At 41.2% G+C, this 14,806-nt stretch overlaps 2 protein-coding genes across 5 annotated transcripts in view; one reads left to right on the top strand and one right to left on the bottom strand.

Annotated features, from left to right (window-relative positions):
* Window positions 1-14,806, top strand: part of ORC4 (origin recognition complex subunit 4) — a 445,415-nt gene that overhangs the window by 99,767 nt on the left and 330,842 nt on the right. The gene's annotated exons all lie outside the window — the stretch shown is intronic.
* The window catches only part of KIF5C (kinesin family member 5C), an 88,936-nt gene continuing 74,278 nt past the window's right edge, over window positions 149-14,806 (bottom strand). For 2 of the 4 annotated variants that reach the window (XM_064450961.1, XM_064450964.1), the window contains exons 23-26: window positions 14,240-14,344; window positions 11,564-11,780; window positions 10,472-10,585; window positions 149-3,939 (exon numbers count right to left, since the gene is read on the bottom strand). In XM_064450961.1, coding sequence (XP_064307031.1) covers window positions 10,479-10,585; window positions 11,564-11,780; window positions 14,240-14,344 — 429 coding nt within the window. In that variant the 3' untranslated portion in view covers window positions 149-3,939; window positions 10,472-10,478. The other 2 variants (XM_064450962.1, XM_064450963.1) reach the window with 2 other exon arrangements.

Genomic DNA, 14,806 nt, shown 5'->3' on the forward strand with positions numbered 1-14,806 from the left:
GGAAAAGCTAAAATCCAGAGGCCTCAGACGTGGACTCCGGCACCGCCTGAAGCGCGGCTCCATTGAACAGGTCGCTGCCACACAGCACGAGCAGCGCGCCCCTCTAACAGATGTGCTGTACATAACGCGTCACACAACACGCACACCGCAAAGTTTAGTTCAATTTTATTTTCCACGGTTTTTGAATGATACATCATGCAGTCTGCCAGTGTATCCATCCATCTCTGATAGAATTTTAGAACGAAGATAAAAGACTTATCTCCATGGGATGGGGGAAGGAGGGTTCAGGTCTGCTATCAAGAGTTTAATACATTTCAGCATCGTTTGATGCAATGGCAAAAAATTTCCCCTTGTTACCAGCAAAACGTGTCCACAATTTATTTTTCTCCTAAATTGAACACTACTGTAAAGATACATAGAGCCCAGAGAATACACATCTGCAGTACACGTTACACACTTTACAAACTAGACATGTATAATTCTACAGAATGCCTCAACCCCCGTGGTTCTCCCACAACGAAAAGTGTTTCAATGGACAAGACGGTGAGAGCGAGAGGGGAACTGGTGGAGCGAGCGGTGTTCCATCCTGCACAGCGGATGTTCTCCGGTGCGCCTCGCAGTTCAGGCAGGCACAGTGAAGATAAAATCAAAGCAAGGGTAGATTAAGATTATCCTGCCAAATTATGTTTTGATTTCTTCCATTTCCTGTCGAGATGTATTTCATTCGTGTTTACCCAGTGTCTTTCCTCTCCAATAACAGAAATTTGATCAGGCCTCCTTTTCCGTTTGGGCCTGCGTGACCCAAATGGCTTTAAATACTCATTTATTCAAAATGAAACAATGTTCAGCTTAAAATTCTTTCTTTTGTTTACTTCCCTTCGTCAAAAGTTCAGGCAAACGTGCATCTTAGTCCATTTGGCTTTATAAAATGAAATTTTAAGTTACTCACAAGGTTCTGTAGGCAGAAATTATTGACTTTTTTTGTGACTTATTTTTTAGTTTCCGATAGATTCAGGATAATCCACTCTCACCCTTGTTGAGTTAAATACAAACTTAAAAAAATGCATCAGCCAAGATCTTTCCAGGTTTAAAACTTCCCTTGCTTTCCAGAAAACAAGTCGATGAAACGTGAACTCAAGGACAAACACAAGATATTTGAACATATCATTAAGAGAAGCTCAAGCGAGCAGGAAATACTTTTTAATTACTAGCAAAAAGAACAATATGCACTTTAGTTCCGTCTGAAGTACGTTCTCCATTTGTGAACAGTATTTCCACCAGAAGTTGTCCCATGCATGACATTTTAAAAGTGAAATTTAATCTGCGCTACACAAATCACAACTTTAAAATTAGCCTAGAATAAATATAACACAACATTCAAAGAGTGAAGAAAGATAGCATCAAGTAGTGGAAATGGCAGGAGACAGGTTTTGATCTCTGCAGAGCAGATGTGTGGTTTCCATTTCTGTATATAAAATGTGTAAGACTAAAAAATGGTAGAAAAGTTGAATATACAATACTCAATACAAACTTAAGTCGCCTAATTAAAATAGGCTTACAAACCAAGAATCTATAGATAAGCAGAGTAAGTTCAATTGACGGAATTAAGAATTTCCAATCGAGTAACTATCTTCTGTACTTCTTGGGGGGCAGCTGAGCCTCAGGCATCTTTTCAGCATTTCAGTTCTAGAAAGTGCTCCTGCAGCCTTGACGTAAAAGTTAACTTGGAGAACCTTACATTATTTCAGCTAGGTGAACTGACTGGCTGATCAGCACTAGCACAATTAAGAGATGTCAAAGCTAACTTATTACTCAAGCTGAAGAAAGCTGTCTAAGCTGCCAGACATAACTAATGGTGATGGTGCGAGGAACTTAATACAGCTTTTTTAAGCTAATGCTGCATCTACAGTATATTTCCCGACCACACTTTGAATTTGAGAGACAGAATGAAAAGTTTTACTACAATACAAAATCTTTGACAGCATTAAGTTTGGTATCTTTTCCAAGACAACTCTTTTAGAACCAAACCAAGAGGATTGTTAGTTCATAGCAGAAATGTCAGCTCCGAACAGCTGATAAGATAGCACAGAGTAGTTCTGAATTAGTAACTTTATTAAAGATTGCATATGCCAAGTTCACAGTTCATTTTTCTGGCAGTGCACATGCACATAAAGAAAGAAAAAAAATATAAAAACTTTGGAAAATACAAAATAAATTAAATACATGCAAATTTGCAACTTCATTAAATATTTTTAGCAAAATGCTCCCCAAAATAGTGCAACATTAAAAAAAACCAGTTAAATTAAGTCCAACTTACTTTGCAACAACCTAAATAATTTCAGTAGGAAAAAAAAAAATCTAAAGTCAATTCACAATCTTTCAAGTCGCTCTACGTTGACTAAATAGTTCTACATCTACCAAAATACACATTCAGAAAGTGAAAAAAAAAAAAATCAATCTCAAAGGAAATAAGAGCAAACATCTGCAAAACAAGACCAGAGGGCTATGCTCGGCCGTAACCTTCCTAGAATCCACGCTTCGTTAAGACGCGACGCTGCGGACTGTGCACACCTGAACACGGACGGGGCGTGTGTGTGTGTGACGCAGAAGCGGTGGCAGGGAGGAGGAGCGGTAGCTTCTGCCTGCCAGCGGAACCTTCCCAGAACGATTCCAGTGCCCCCTTGCTGAGAAGATGGAAACTTTCTGTCTGGCACAAGAGAGATCCAAGAAAGGCAGGCAAGCGGTCTCATCCTTAGCTCCGTGAGCACAAGCCGACCGTCCGTGGGACGACTTGCGTATTGTAACTTGTCAAGACATTCCTTCCCCCTTGCAGTTTGCTCCTCACCTCCTAACAAACGTATTCCCAAATCTGGTCTGCAAAGGACAGCTCGAGTAGATAACTCTCACCTCCTTTTGGACTCTCTCTATATAACTTTTTTAAGGTAGGGGCTGGGGGTTTGCGGGAATTTTTACTTTTGTTTCTTTAAGGTAGCGTCTGTTCTGGTAGGGGACTCTTCACTCCGGTATCTGAATTCCGGCGTGAACGCATCGGGGCTTGCCAAAGGCATGCGGGAAGGGGAAAGGGGGGGATGCTTGTCAGCTTTTCCAAGACAAGATTTCCACAGCATTCTGAAAGTCTTCAAAATTTCATAGAGAACAACGCTTACAAACACATGGCTAGCCATCACACTCCAGGAAAACCCACCACCGTAGGGAGAACTACAAGCAGATCAGATCTTAATTTTAAGATAGGTCACACAGATATATTCATGTAACTACCAAACTTCAAAACCTAGATCTATACTAACAGATTTCTCTGCATCCCGTTTGATCTTTACCAGGTACTGCAATAAAGGTTATTTTACACAGTCCAAAGATTTTATCAGGATATTACAAATGGTTCTTTGGGGAAATTTACTTCTGAAAATGTAAGCAGTAAAATTAAACCATATAGCAGCACATTTTCATCCCCTAAAAATATAAAATAATATGTATATTATACAGTAAATCAGTCATGACAGAGCACAATCACCTGCCTTTGATGGCACTTGGTCACTGAATAATTAATTCTTTGATGCCAGAAGTCGGGATTTACTGATGCAACAGAGGACTTCGAAAAAGCATCAATCTGAGTGTAGAAGCCCCAACCTAACCAGCGCCAAGGGGTCAAACGCAGTCAGTGAGAGATTCTGAGCGGCAGACTTCCTATCGTTACTTAGATGGTTATGTTAAATACATTGTACAAGTATCTGTAGAAGAGTTGAGCCGAACACTTCTGTACACGTGGAGATCCTACGAAGCTCAAAATACCTGGGACCGGTGCATTGCAGATGGCTGTAGGAAGCGCAGGATGAAGAGGATGTGGATCAGGTTGAAGAGGGGGGAAAAAAAGAAACTAGTGACTTAATGACAGTCCTTAACATGCTAAGTGGAATTGACCTGTCAAAAGAGAGCAAGAAAGGTAATGATAATTAGCAGACGTTTGCGACCAGAAAGCAGATACGCAAGGTGGCAAATCGACCCGTACCTACACTGCCCAGAAACATGATGCACAGCAACCGAAGAGCCACCATAACAGCGACGAAACACGTCCCCTAAAGCACAGTTTTAACAATTAATGAAATTAGGGTTTCAGTTACTAAGTCTTGGAGGGGAATTTTGTCAGATCTATCTTTCCAGGCCACAAACTGGCACAGTCATAACGGAACAATCCTCGTGATGAAACTCATTCTTTGCCACCAGGAGCATAGTGCTACGTCTTGCCTAAATACATCCTTAAACATGATCTGAAGGTCTAACTTTTTTCTCCCTTTCATCTCTCTGTTCTTTTAATGGGATTCTTCTCTCCTCTGGTCAGACTTGGATGTTCTGAAGAGCAGGCGTGTGCATGTCTTATACAGGTAAGGAGGGTAACTGCAGTTGAGTTTGAAAACATAAAATGAAGGGCTGAAAAAATACAAATCCCAAACAACCCTTCTGTTTCCTATGTCTCCTGACAGAGAGGTGCTTTCCTATTAAATACACACACACACACGCGTATATATAAAAAAATATATGTTCACAGAAAGATATAAAAATATTTTCTATAATATCCTAGTAATATATTATAAAAATATACTGTACAATTTTATATAACATGTATTCATATTATACAGGCATCTTTCTCACTAATGTAATAGTAATTCCATCCAGAAGCAAAGTTCAAGGCACCTTACGCTGAGCACAGAAGTGATTTAAAGTTGATCATAAAACATTTGAAATATAGATTTTCAAAAGCTCTTGGGTTTAACTTCCCCCCATCTCTCATTAGCCATATGAAAAGCACGACATGAGTAACTGAATGTGCCTAGCACATTTTAAAATTAGCTCATCAGCCTTACAGAGAGATGTGTTTTCCTCAATTAAGCATTTTCTTGAATAGTTGTTTAAACAACCCTTGTCCATATTCAAGATCAAGTTATAAAGATAAATACATAAATATTGATGCATCAGTGTTTTTAAACTTACCCTAAATTAACAGTGGGAATTGTAGTTAGCTCCTAATTGTCATCCTTATTAGCACCTTAAAGGTAACCAGGATGGTTATTAATTTATGCATCTTATTGGCTAGATTAAATATAGTTATTCATCTTGCTCAAGGATGGGGAGGTGCTGGGAACATACCAGAGACTTTAGGATAAGGCACATACAGACAAGAGCCTGTCTGCACAGCGTATTTCACAAACACAGATCCCAGTACAAGTGGCTTTAATAACATCAGTAGGCCATGACGGAGAACTGCTGCCATCGTTAGCCTATCTTCATGTCAGCCCTTCTCTTTAGAAACGGAGTATCAGACAAGATTTGAAATACGAAAGCATCATCAATACATCTGCTCCTGGTCTGCCTGTCCAAGGTCTCCAGGCAGCGCCTGAGCATCCCCACTGTGCCAGCTCGCTCACAGCTCTATCGATAGCAGGAGAGCATCCCCGCTGTGCCAGCTCGCTCACAGCTCTATCGATAGCAGGAGAGCATCCCCGCTGTGCCAGCTCGCTCACAGCTCTATCGATAGCAGGAGAGCATCCCCGCTGTGCCAGCTCGCTCACAGCTCTATCGATAGCGGGAGAGTATCCCCACTGTGCCAGCTCGCTCACAGCTCTATCGATAGCGGGAGAGCATCCCCACTGTGCCAGCTCGCTCACAGCTCTATCGATAGCAGGAGAGCATCCCCACTGTGCCAGCTCGCTCACAGCTCTATCGATAGCAGGAGAGCATCCCCGCTGTGCCAGCTCACTCACAGCTCTATCGATAGCGGGAGAGTATCCCCACTGTGCCAGCTCGCTCACAGCTCTATCGATAGCAGGAGAGCATCCCCGCTGTGCCAGCTCGCTCACAGCTCTATCGATAGCGGGAGAGCATCCCCGCTGTGCCAGCTCGCTCACAGCTCTATCCACAGCAGGAAAGCATCCTCCAGCCAGCAGCTCAGTCACTGAGAAAGGTGTTGCAAAAATGGTGACAGCGACCCCAGAGGTTTGCATCCAGCACCTGAAGTGCTCTCCAACAAAGCCTCTCAAAAGCGTTGAGTGTTATCACCCATGCTTTCCCCGAGCCCCAGCCTTAGCTGTCCCTGAGCTCTGCTAGGGACACTGTTCTGCGTGCGGGGCCAGGTTAGTTGTAATTAAGCAGACTCAAAGATGATCTCTGCCCCACCTGGAGAAAGTCCTTGTTAAATCATGAGCTGCAGAAGCACAGCACCACCGTGGCTCACCTCTCCTTGAGCAACCTGAGTAACGGGACCTGTGTCTGCCAGGTGGGGTGTAGGGGGGGTTCTGCGCAGCATCTGTTTCATGAATTTAAAGGCAGAACTTCAAAATGAGCTGATTTGTACTAATGTTGATCTGGCCACATATTTTAAGCATGAAAAACAATTTAACATAGATTTCTACCACCTAATGCATGTTTCCCATTATTCACTTCAATCTGGCAATTACTAACTAGCTGCTGCAGGGGACATTCGAGTTTCTTCAGACACTGACTTTATGCTTATTTACATTTCTAACACTTATTATTATAGGTTTTCTTTAATGATTTAGAAAAAAAACCCATATGAAACCAGGTTGTATAGTGACTGATAATTTTGCACAGTTTTTGGCCTAAACTTTGTGAGGCAGCATGAGAAAGAGTCAAAACAATTTGGGTTTTCTTTTGTTCCTATCTAAAGCAAAATAGATACCACAGTTTTTGCTTTTTAAATTCCTGGTATTATTTGAAGAACTTTAATATTAACCTTTTTTGCAACCTGTACTGTGTTTAGTTACACTTAAAAAGTAATCCCGTAGAGAGCTTTAAATACAACAGTATACAACTAAGCTCCGTAGCTGACCAGCAGAGACACGAATATGCAGCCATCCACATGATGTGATGTGCAGCTGTCACATGTGGGGGAGTATTATCCTTTAAGGTTTTGTCAAAATACTTATCTCCAAAAAATTAAGAATTACCTTGAAAAACACATTTCAATCATTTTTATTAAAACAGAAAAGATTAAACTGTAAGAACTGACTCAAAACCATGCTACAGAAATAAACATTTAGAAATCCCCAAGGCCTCCTCCATGAACCCTTGCATAAACTTAGCTACCAGGTTGTATCAGTTCCAGCACCAACTTCTTATAGAATTACTCTGCAACCCAAGCAGGACTTCTACTGCAGCAATTACCCTGTTAGCTGCACCAATGAGAGTTCCCTTTCCGATCATTTCCGAAGTCTAGGCTTGAGGTATGCCTCGAGTAACAAATCGACTGCACTTGCATTTTCAATGCAATGTAGGCAGAGTGAGGAATTATCTCATAGAGATTTGCAGATGTTCGTTGGCCTCCCGAGCCTCCTCTTTAAGCCAGTTAATGGCAATTTGCAATTTCAGGACCACATTTTATTAACGCCCACATTTCTTTCTCTCCCATCTGCTACTGTTATTCATCAAACGCTGTGCTTTCTGGGGTAGAAATCATCTCCTTACATCATGCACGTTGCACCTAGGCAACATGGCCCAAACTGGGCGAAGTCTGCACTTTGTCCTGATGAGCCTCACAGAAGAAATTTTACCACTGAACTTCATAAAAATAGCAAAAGCAATACTGGCTGTTACTGAGGGGTAGGCTGCTGGGTTAATAAATCACAATTACTGACCAGTCTAACAGCGATAAGTGTCTATTATGTTTACTGTGAATGATGAATGAACATAAGATAAATTGCCCCTCATCCTGGTATAAAATTGTCATGCCAGAGACAGTGTATGTTACTTGACAGCAAACATTTATACAGAAATCCCACCTTTATTTCATTGCTGTTAAATGACTATAAAACAAAGTTCTTTTCTCATGCTAGCTGTGTTGAACTGTGCCATTCAAAAGTACGGTGTAGTTCTACAGAGCATATAAATGTCTCAACGATACCATGGAAATAATCTATATGAAGTTTTCCCTGCACAAGTAGTACCTTTACTCACACTCTTACTCAGGCCCCTGGGCTTTCATCCAATGAGCTCAAAATTCAGATTACTCTGATACTCCCCAAATCCTTTGGCGGCCAAATAGTTGCTATTTGCCAATAATCTTCTTAACTGAAGGAACAGAAATGATGAGAACTGACCTTTTAATCGCTGCTTGGCCTTAGCTTACTATATCTTCAAGACATCTCTCTAGATGTGAGCAAAAAAATCTAGAACTTGACTGACTGATGGTGTTGGTCTCTTCTCCCAAGTGACTAGTGATAGGATGAGAGGAAATGGCCTCAAGTTGCATCAGGGGAGGTTTAGATTTGGTATTAGGAACCATTTCTTTACTGTAAGAGCGGTCAGGCCCTGGCACAGGCTGCCCAGAGAGGGGGGGGAGTCACAATCCCTGGGGGCATTCAAAACACATGCAGACGTGGCATTTGGGGACATGGTTTAGGAGGCCTGGGGGTGTTGGGTTGGGGGTTGGACCTGATGATCCTAGAGGTCTTTTCCAACCTTAATAATTCTATAATTCTATGACTTCAAAAACCGATTATAAAGCCTAAAATATGGTTCTCTGAAGTAGTAATCATAGAATAGAATCACAGAATACACAGAAGGGACCACAAGGATCATCGAGTCCAACTCCTGCGACATTTCAAGTTGTTGCCTAACATATGATATGTAATACATAACAGAGCCAGGTGTTAGACTCAGTCTTGAGCTGTAAAGAAACTAGACCGATAAACGCCATAAAGGAACACCACTGTCAGTTAAGAAAAAACACACACACACTTTTGTAATGGCTTCATTCCAACCTGTAGGGCTTCTGTCTGGTTTTCAGAAATTTTTTTTCTAATTTTTTGAGAAACCATAAATCCGTAAGTTTACCCCGTTTCCTCTAAGATCTTCCATCTTCGTTTTCTCCACCCCTATTGTCCATGAACTCCTCTGCAACACGTTCCAAGCATGGCCCGAATCTCCTCATCCTTCACCACCCTCAAATCTAAAACTCAGCATCCAAAACATCTGAGAGGTATTCTCTGCCTTCTGATTGTGTTTTTGTGGACTTCCAAAGTCCTATCTTGTTATAGACCCATCTAGTTTTAAGTGTGTTTATTTTGTTAATAACTTTTATTAATCTATAGTTGTTCACTTGACATGTGCCTATGCCAAATACGTGGCCTGTTTGAGTCTGACACTTAATTTCACAGCAGATGGTATATCGAAGGCCCACCCAGTTTAGGCAGGTAGCAGCTTTTTTTCCCCCAGAGCAGCTGTTACGATATATGTTTGGAAATATTTTACATGCCTCTGTATCACACTCTTTTCTCTTTGCTCTTTCACTGAGGTGGGAATGCAACGAAGTAGACAGACAGTAGCTATCTCACTTGTGAGATGGAAAAGGCAATTCCAGTTCAGAATGAACTCATGTGCAAAAATACTCAGCAAAGACTTGCCCTAATTCATCCCCAGCGAAAATATGTTGCTTGCAGCTACATGGCTTATGGAAAACACAATGAACAGAAACAATCCGCACAAAACAATAACAGCTTGAGTGCGACGTGATGGATGGTTTGCATGCATGCATGACATGAAACATTCTCCAAAAAAAAAGGAAAAAGAAAAAACCACCCAAGAATGCTGAATGCCTAAAGGAAACCACATACTATCAGAAGAGAGTCGTAAGCCAGAATTAATCCTGAAGGAGGGGAAAAAAGCCAAACTTGGAGGGACAACTTAGCAGTCCACTGGCTGCTTTCCACAGCCACTCACTACCATCCAACTCTTAGCATGCCTATATCATAAAGTTATAATCTAAAATAAGAGCAGATGTAAAATATCTCAGAAATAACAAGAATTTAAAGAAGTAAATGGGAGGGGAGGGTACATGTAGCAGTCAGGGAATATGCCGCTCATCTCTCCAGGATGAGATTTTTGCTTAGGAGAAACCCTCAAGCCCTTGCAATTAAAGTAAAATATTTACACATTTTTCTGCAGAGAGCTCAGTAAGAGTGCAAAGCAAAAGAAACAAAAGTTTGCCAAATTGTGACACTCAGATTTAGAGAGCTCTGTGCTGCTGCCACTCACGTCTGCTCTATGCCAGGCCCAGGCTGGAATATCACAACACTGAAACATTCATGTTACAGAAAGCAGAAAATTAGAGTGGCAGAAGGAACCTCTGGAGCTCTATTTTTACTACATGAGTTTCACACCTCTATGTGTGAATTTCAGTACAGATTTACCAGAGCATTTTAGTTTATTAAAAAAGTTTTAAGTGATAAGTCATTAAAATAAAAACTCTCATCAGCAGCTTGCAAAGCATTCTAACAAGGCACTCCTCGCTTAAATGACTGATTTTCACAGTTAAATTATCAGCAAACAACTCCTACTAATAGTAGAAAAAAATACTGTGGGTCTTCTTAAACCAAGACTGAAATAGAAGAAAACTGGGTGATCAGTGAAAGAACAGATGAGTAAGTTACTTCGGTCTTACTTCTCGTCTATTTGGTGTTGTGATAGTAGCTGGAGTTTGACATCCCTCCCCCTCGGATGGCATGGACAGCCGTTGGAGAAGACGCTGGGTAATGACCAGGGCGGATAGGCTTGGCTGCAGAGTAAAAGTAGGAAGTCAAAGAGGACGTTTAGCTTTCACACAAGGTTCTCTGCCTCACCTTCTCCTCAAGTACAAACCCCACTGTTTCCAAACAAGGGGCCATGCTTGGCAGAGTAGTCTGTAACCTGGCTCTGCAGAACACAGCATTCCCTTATCTCAGCCAGCAACTAATACATCCATTTTCTGCTTGTGACAGAGCCATTTAACCATCCCATGCATACCCCTCATCTCTGCAAAGATTATGGACCCACTTGGTGGTCAGTGATGTACTTTCTACATCCAGTTTGACTATTTATATCATTCCAGAAGATGCTGAGACAAAGCTGTCAATGGCTTTCCACAAGAGGCAGCGTACAGCAGGAAACAGCGTGTGCCATCTAATTATTTCTCAGGTTTTAAGACACCAGTATTAGCATCACCATTGAAAATATCCTACTTCAGCAATTTCAGCAAAGCATTTCAAAAATTGCCCCATCTTAAACACCACTTGGATGTGTAGAACCATTCAGACTGCACCACAAAGACATATTAGGCATCTGAATTATATAGGAAGATTTTTGACCCTACACAGTCCAAATTAAATCACAAGGACAAGTAATCAGAGAAAAAGAAAGGAAGGGACAAGGTCCAGAAAGGCAAGGAAAGAATGAAAGCAGAAGGAGGGGGTGGGGCGGGAGGAAGAAAGTGAGAGACTAATTTAAAGAGACAGGTTTTCGGGTCACTAGAAGGGCATACAAGACCCATTATACCATTTATTTACTGAGTTAAATAGCAGAGGCGCTTTAAACTTTAGGTGGGGCAGATTCTATTAAAAAGTGAAGCCTTTGAAGATTCCTGTGCAGCAGAGGAGAAGCAGACCCTGTGGTTTGCCCCAGACTGCTGCTTTCAAAGCTCTTGCTATTTAAACATGAGCAAACAGACCAACCATGAAGTACGTGAGCAACCACTAACCCTTTAGCTCCATGTCCTTACCAATTTGAGCAGAGTGTGCTCTCCGTGCCATGTTTTTGGCTCTCACAGCCTCCTTAATGCGATCTACCTCCTGCTGGTACCGTTTGCGGTCTCGCATGGCGTTCTCCTTGGCCTCCTTCAGTGCGCTCTCCAGGGCCTTAACTCTCTCTGCCGTAGCTCGAAGTCGTTTTTCCAGCTTAGGAAGCTCACAACGAAGATCTGCATTATCACGTACCAACTGCAAGAAAAGAAGTTTCAAAAATATCCTATGAGAAACTATGGGAGAGGTCCTCTTCCAAGGAGAGAGAGAAAATACGGCCGATCCCTCTTCACACCTTGTATACTACCAATGAAAGAAACAGATTTCTTCCAGAAATTATTGTAAAAAGCTGAATGTCAAAGAGCGATTTATTTTTAATCATGTAGTTCGTTTGTCTAGCTGGGGTATGATATTAATTTAAATTTTCCAGAAAGAAGTGAGTTTATTCCATTCAACAAAACTTCACCAATCTGATGGCGGAGGGTGAGGGCTCCAGCACAAACCCTGCTACTACAATACCCACTTTTCTAGATTTCAAGAGCAACTATGGCAGAAATTCTGCATTTCTTCAGGACACAGAAATGCCCGGCATTTCACAGATATCTGATCACCTCATTATTTCAAAATGGCAATGCTTGAATATGGCTTATAGACAACACTGGGTATCATCAAAAATTCATCATCTCCACTGGTTACGGCATGCTTACCCACTTGTTCCCTACTCAAGCATATGGGAAAACGGGAGACTTCAATGCCTCCAACATTGCTAAGAAATCACTTAAGGCCTGTAGCGATAAATGTGATGATTATATGCAACTCTGAATTCATGCACTGCCTCAACTAAATACAAACCTGAGCAAGGTCTGTCGATTATCAGAATAACATCTAACTTCACATGAAACAATAGCCGAGATAGAGAACTGATTTTTTTCATAAATAAATGATGCAAACAGGTAGAAAATCCAGTACAATTTATACTGAACAGATTATGCCACTACTAGAAATCAACAGAAGATTGTTCCAAGGGAGTGATTCTCCCTTTTCTGGAGCAAAGGGAAAAAGGTGGTTTAACCACCACATTAATAATACAGCAAAGCAACAGCACGTACTAACATTCACACGTTGTTTGATAATCACGATGTTTTACACCTGCTAGTCCAGGCTTAGTGCCAGAAGAAAAACACAAACAAAGCTAAAAAAAATTGTCACAATGTGCTTTTTCTGCAAGTGTTGAACCCTTGTTCTATGAAATAGCTATGATATGAAATAAGAGCAGGATGATATCACATTCAGGTCAAGTGCAATGTAATTTTTCCCTCTAACTTTCTTATGAGGCATGGACACCTAGTCGGTTTTGAGTAAATATACACTAATAAGAGCTATAAAAATCTGTATCTGAAAACGCAGGAGATGTGTGAACTGAGTGCAAAAACGGCGAAACAGTAAAACGAAAAACGCTTGTAACACGTCCTGATTTCCACATTTAGAAACTAGGTCTTTAAACCATCTGCTCACTAGGAACCTCAAAATACTGAACCTTAGCGGACACGTGTCACGGTCCGGCACTGCTTGCTTTTTTGGCACTTCCTCAGGAATAAATAAAGCAAATCTCAGCGAGCGCCATGTCTCACTAATTACAGATTCAGAAAAACACACTGAAGAATGTTATGACACTATTCAAAAATGAAATCAAAAACATCTTTACTGTTTTGTGCTCTGCACCCGAACAGTGGGGCACAGTTCAGAAACACTGACATCTGACAAGAGGGTGGAAGCATACTTATTGGCAGAAATGATCCAGCTTTATCTAACGAGATGCTGCCTAGATATATACACACACCACTGGGATGTACATGCTTCCAGTAAGCAGAGGGTAAGGCTCTTTCCTTGACGTATAACCGAAACGCTTGCCTACCACCCCACCATTTGCAGAGTGGGCACCTATGGAGAAGGGCTCTCCATAGCCCTTGTCTCTCTGAACAGCAGAACTGGAAAGGAAATGGGAACCCCATGAAAGAGGGAGAAGACAAAGATGGACATGCTCAGAGATGACCAACCTCAGCATCCTGGGGAGGCACCAGCCTTTAAGCTGCACAGAAAACCTCTATTTCTTTGCTTTCATCAGTTTGCTGGTTGACTCCAGTTCGGTCACCTCTGAGGGTGCCTCTAAGCAGCTTTAGACCAGGAGTCAAAGATGGAGACACACAATCCATCCAGAAACCAGCAATCAGCACACAAGGTGAAAACAAACACCTTATTGTCGGCTCTATGTATTATATCAATACAGGGACAATTAGTCTTGCCAAAACTGCAAGAGTATTTTCACGGAAAAAATAATAGCTTATTTAACACATCCATAAGAAGTATGGGGAGTGGGAAGGGCAGCTTTCATACCAACCCCTAATTTTAGTTGAGAACTATAGGTACCATTTCCTCAGACAGTACCTACATGTTACCTTCAAATATTATCCTTTGAAACAATAAAAAAGTATATTTTTTAAAAAATAAAGGTAGTTGTAATACTACGGAAAAGTGATACACGTAAAGTTTTTCCTCATAGCTGAGTTTCCAGAAGCAATTACTACCAATCAATGAAAACGACACTTAAGATTTTGATTTAATAGCAACCAGGCACCGGCAGGAAGCGGAGCCCCTACCTGTTTGTGAACTTTTGTAAGCTGTTCCAGGTTGTTCTCAAGAAAGGAAATTTTCTGCTTCTGTGCAGCACTTCCGCCTCCGTCGTCGCTGTCGAGTTCAACGCTCTGCACAGAGAGTTGCAGCATTCAGCACAGCCAGGCAGAAACTCAAGAGGAAGCTCAGGTCTTTTGTGAATTTAAGCTTCCCAAAGGCAGAAAAGTCTTTCAGAGCCCCAAATTAAAAAGAATTTATTTTATCTGCTCATTTGATATTTAAGAGCCACATTCCCTGCTACGCAAAATGTAAACTATTCTTACTGAACAATTCGGGGGGGGGATCCTGAATAGGAAAATCATAGATTTTAGTGGGGAAAACCCCTTTTCCCTCTTTTTTCCACTCCTGGGAGACTTTTTTATATAATATGGGTTTTCAACCTTTTTTTTTAAAAAAAAAAAAAGGCATAAAAACTCTTCCCAAAAACTACTCTAAAGGACTGAAAAGCATTGTGAAGCCTTTGATAATTCATGCAGCTTCTGACTCTTCTTCAACAGCTAAAAATACATTAATTTCTGCCAAATAATAATTTT

Source organism: Phalacrocorax carbo, chromosome 5, assembly GCF_963921805.1.
Source record: "Phalacrocorax carbo chromosome 5, bPhaCar2.1, whole genome shotgun sequence".
NCBI classification, from domain to species: Eukaryota; Metazoa; Chordata; class Aves; order Suliformes; family Phalacrocoracidae; genus Phalacrocorax; species Phalacrocorax carbo.